General features: G+C 35.5%; 1 protein-coding gene across 1 annotated transcript; it reads right to left on the bottom strand.

The window, feature by feature from the left end:
- Nucleotides 1-1,321: 1,321 nt before the first annotated feature.
- LOC105972946 (ethylene-responsive transcription factor RAP2-13) lies at nucleotides 1,322-3,054 on the bottom strand. Its single transcript, XM_012997927.2, has one exon. The coding sequence runs from the start codon at nucleotides 2,587-2,589 to the stop codon at nucleotides 1,570-1,572; it is 1,020 nt and encodes a 339-aa protein (XP_012853381.1). The 5' UTR covers nucleotides 2,590-3,054; the 3' UTR covers nucleotides 1,322-1,569.
- Nucleotides 3,055-3,674: the final 620 nt, after the last annotated feature.

Here is a 3,674-nt window from a genome sequence, read left to right as displayed (position 1 = left end):
GTAAACGTGCCCTTGATCGGGTCTTCACATTCATTTATATAGAGGATTTCTATTTAGACATTTTCTAACTTAGGATCTCTTTATTTGTCTAATGACATTGATTGTTCTATAAGTCTTCTTAATTGACATGCTTTCCTTATTTATTTAGGGAGCACATCTTCTGAGTCGTCTTTTCCAGCAACTCTCGTTCAGCTCGTCACCTACCCCTATTGATTTGTCTCTAGCATGTTTGGATGGTTGACGAGCTTCTAAAGAAACCTTGTCTTTGACGTGTATTGGATCGGTGAGCCTAATAAATCTTTTTCAGCTCATACATTAATGGGGAATTTGGCCTCAACTTGCCAAACTGATCCCATCAACGTTGTATTACACAACATTGCACTAGTACCTTTTGGGATGTCCTCAAATCATGGATCATGTTCTCAATTTTTTTCAACAATTCTTGCAATTGATGCATCTACTTCCCCCTCAAAAAAATGCATGTAGAGTCAAATTGAAATAAAAACTACCTTGAAAGAGTTCCCATTGACTAAAAAAAAGAAAAAAGAATATGGCAAATCACGGACGCCCCCAAGATAAGGTTAAATTACGAAGAAACCCTTCTTTTTGGGTAAACTTGACACCACAAGGGTGGATATGTAAGATAGTATATAATTAAGGATGTGACTGTAATTACCTAAACTTGAGAGAGTTTTTTCGTAATTCGATATTACCTTAAAGGGTGGCCGTAATTTACGCAAAAAATTATACAATATGGCTGATAGATACAGATAACTATTCCAATAATATCTTGGCCAAACAAATGGACCCTTCTGGTTTTTCTTATTACAATTGCTTAGGAATCTCAAATTCTTAATGATATTATTGCCAAGAAGGCAAGAACAATAGGAAAGAAGTTGGCTCTTCCCAAATTGATGAGTCACTTTTTCTCTTGAAATATATATTTTCTTTAAATGCATACTGTTTTTTATTTTATTTTGTTCTTCCATGTGCATTGGATAGATTTGTACTGGTATTACCTAATGAACCATGTGCTTTGTGGCAGCCATAAGTGTTCTAGAGGACTCTTCGTCTTTACGGTTGAACTTCCTTCAACATTAATTAATATACGAAAGAATAGTTCAACGAACATAACCCACCAAAATAAAATATAGTAGATAAATGTTACATATAAATTTTATTATTTCTTCGTCTCGTTGTTAAGATAAGATTACCAAAACTTCATGAAATCGTAATTGTTCAATTGGTTAAAACTCATTTTTCCACGATTACTAACCGATTCGAAAAAGTTATTGAACTAACCAAACAAAATCAGAAGCAATTAATAAAACACACAATAATATATACATACATAAGCCAATCTCCCCAAGGTTCATGCATGGAACAAAAACCACCAAGCAAGACCAAGATCAAGAGATGTGAATTTACATAAATGCCATTCTGCACATGTCAAAAAATCCATTGCAGAATCCATTAACTAGACTCTATTACTCCTTAAGACTCTTTTAACTAAAATTTAAATTTAAAAAGAAAAAAAAAAAAAAAAAAGACAAGATCTAAAGGAACAAATTATAAAGCAGCCCAATCAATCTCCACAGAAGGGAACTTCTGCAAGAACAAATTTTCACACTCATCGTCGAAAAACGTGTCCGTCATGAAATCCAAGCAAGTGATATCGGATTGCGGCGAAGCCGTTCCGGACGATGACGACGACGCGTCGTCCACCGAAATCGAGGCCTCGACTTTCATCGCAGCTTCGTTCTCCGCCGCGGAAACGGAAACAAGAACCGTTTTCTCCGATAAAGATTCGATTTTTTTATCGGGTTTCTTCGAATTCGCGGAAGCTAAGTTCTCGCAGATCGCGTTAAGCTTAGCATCTACGGAGGAAGGCAAAGGCTTGAAGGTACTAGATTCTTGCAAAAGCTGATGCCTAAGGTGTGGGAAATTCAGCTTAGCAAACTCTCCTCTCAGCTTATAAGCTGCTTTGTCGTAAGCTAAAGCCGCTTCCTCAGACGTATCGAATGTTCCGAGCCAAAGGCGGGTTCGGTTTTTCGGGAGTCTAATTTCAGCTACCCATTTGCCCCAATGCCTCTGCCTCACTCCCCTGTAGAGCTTAACGGGCTTCGAGGGAGTAAGGCCCGGGCCCGTTTGCTTCATCGAAACGGGCTTTGGGCGAAGAAAGCTCGAAAATTGGTTGTATTTGTGATTGAGTTCTTGTTGTTGGAAATGGAATTGGGCTTGGATTTGCAAGATTTGTGATGGGGTGAGGTGATTTAGGTTAATTTGATTGGCTGGTTGATGATTGTCTACAATTTGGGGGAAATTCGAAAAGCCCGGAGAAAAGATTTGGGCTTTTTGTGGGAGTGAACCAAATTCAGTGTTGTACAGATTGGAGGAGGAAGAAGAAGAAGTTGAGGAGAGAGAAGGAGAAAGAGGAGAGAGAAAGAGATCAGAAGAAGCAGAAGCAGAAGCTGAAGGAGAAGCACTTTTCATAAAAGGTTGAAGTGCTTGCATAAGTTCCTCCCTAAAGGGATCTGTGGAGAAAGCTTGATTGTTATTACAACCATATATATCTATAGCTGCCGCCATTAATGAATATTTTCAAGAAAGATTGTAATAAAAATTCTAAACAAAAGGATCAAATTCAAAAGGGGTTTCAAATAAGCAACCCTTTTTGGAAAATGAAATAAAAATCAAATCTTGAGGGGTGGAAAAATAAACCCTCTTGATTTTTTTCAAGAAAATTAATTTACACTAATAATTAAAGAAAAAAAAAACAAAAGGTGAATCACCTGGCTTTCAAAGAAGAACAAAGATGCAGTCAATGGGAGTTCTCCTCTTTTTTTTTTTTTTTTTTTTTGGAAAATTAATTTCAAAATCAAGAAAATATGGAGCCCTAGAAATCAGATCGGAGTTAATTGGAAAGATGGAAGGGGAAGAAGAAAACTGTAAATGGAAACACTGTTATTTAGTGGTGGCCTCACTTAGTTTTTTTTTCTCTCTATGAAGACATGGGGGAGGTGCACTCTGTATTTAAAGGCCGGAAATGCACTAGCTTTCTCTCTCTTGATTAATTGTTTTTTTTTTTTTTTTAGGAGTTTCTCTCTCTAAACAACTGTTTTTTTACTCAATTTTTTTATTTTTTATTCTTGAGGTAATTTTACTCATCCTTGTTCATGCATTTCAAATATATATGCATGTAATATATATACGGTGTACACAATGCTATACCGAATGAAATACATCGACTGAATCTTTATTATCCATATACACACAAACACACAATCCAACATTGGTGTAGATCAACGGTAAAATTTCACCCGATATAACTTTCACAGAGTGTAGCATATACATAAATATATAGGTGCATATTATTTTTTAATATGTGTATATTAATTAATTTTCTTAATGCATGGGCAATGCAACAATCCATTAAAAATATTTTGGCACGAAGAGAGAAATATAAATAAAATGCAAGAGCCAATGTTAATTAGAATATGATGAGATGATTCCTTTCTCATTCACTAAGAGCTCGTTGACTTACCTGAATCGGGTTGATTTCGATTAGAAGATATTGGATTTTATTTTTACTGACGAATTAATTATGTAGTTAGTGAAACGTTCGGTTCATTGAATTTGATCATATATATTAAATCTGTTAAGTTCTTGTTTAT

Source organism: Erythranthe guttata, chromosome 12 (assembly GCF_056151865.1).
Source record: "Erythranthe guttata isolate IM_541 chromosome 12, IM_541, whole genome shotgun sequence".
NCBI classification, from domain to species: domain Eukaryota; kingdom Viridiplantae; phylum Streptophyta; class Magnoliopsida; order Lamiales; family Phrymaceae; genus Erythranthe; species Erythranthe guttata.
The sequence above is the reverse complement of the archived record's forward strand: the minus strand, read 5'-3'. Positions and strand labels throughout refer to the sequence as shown.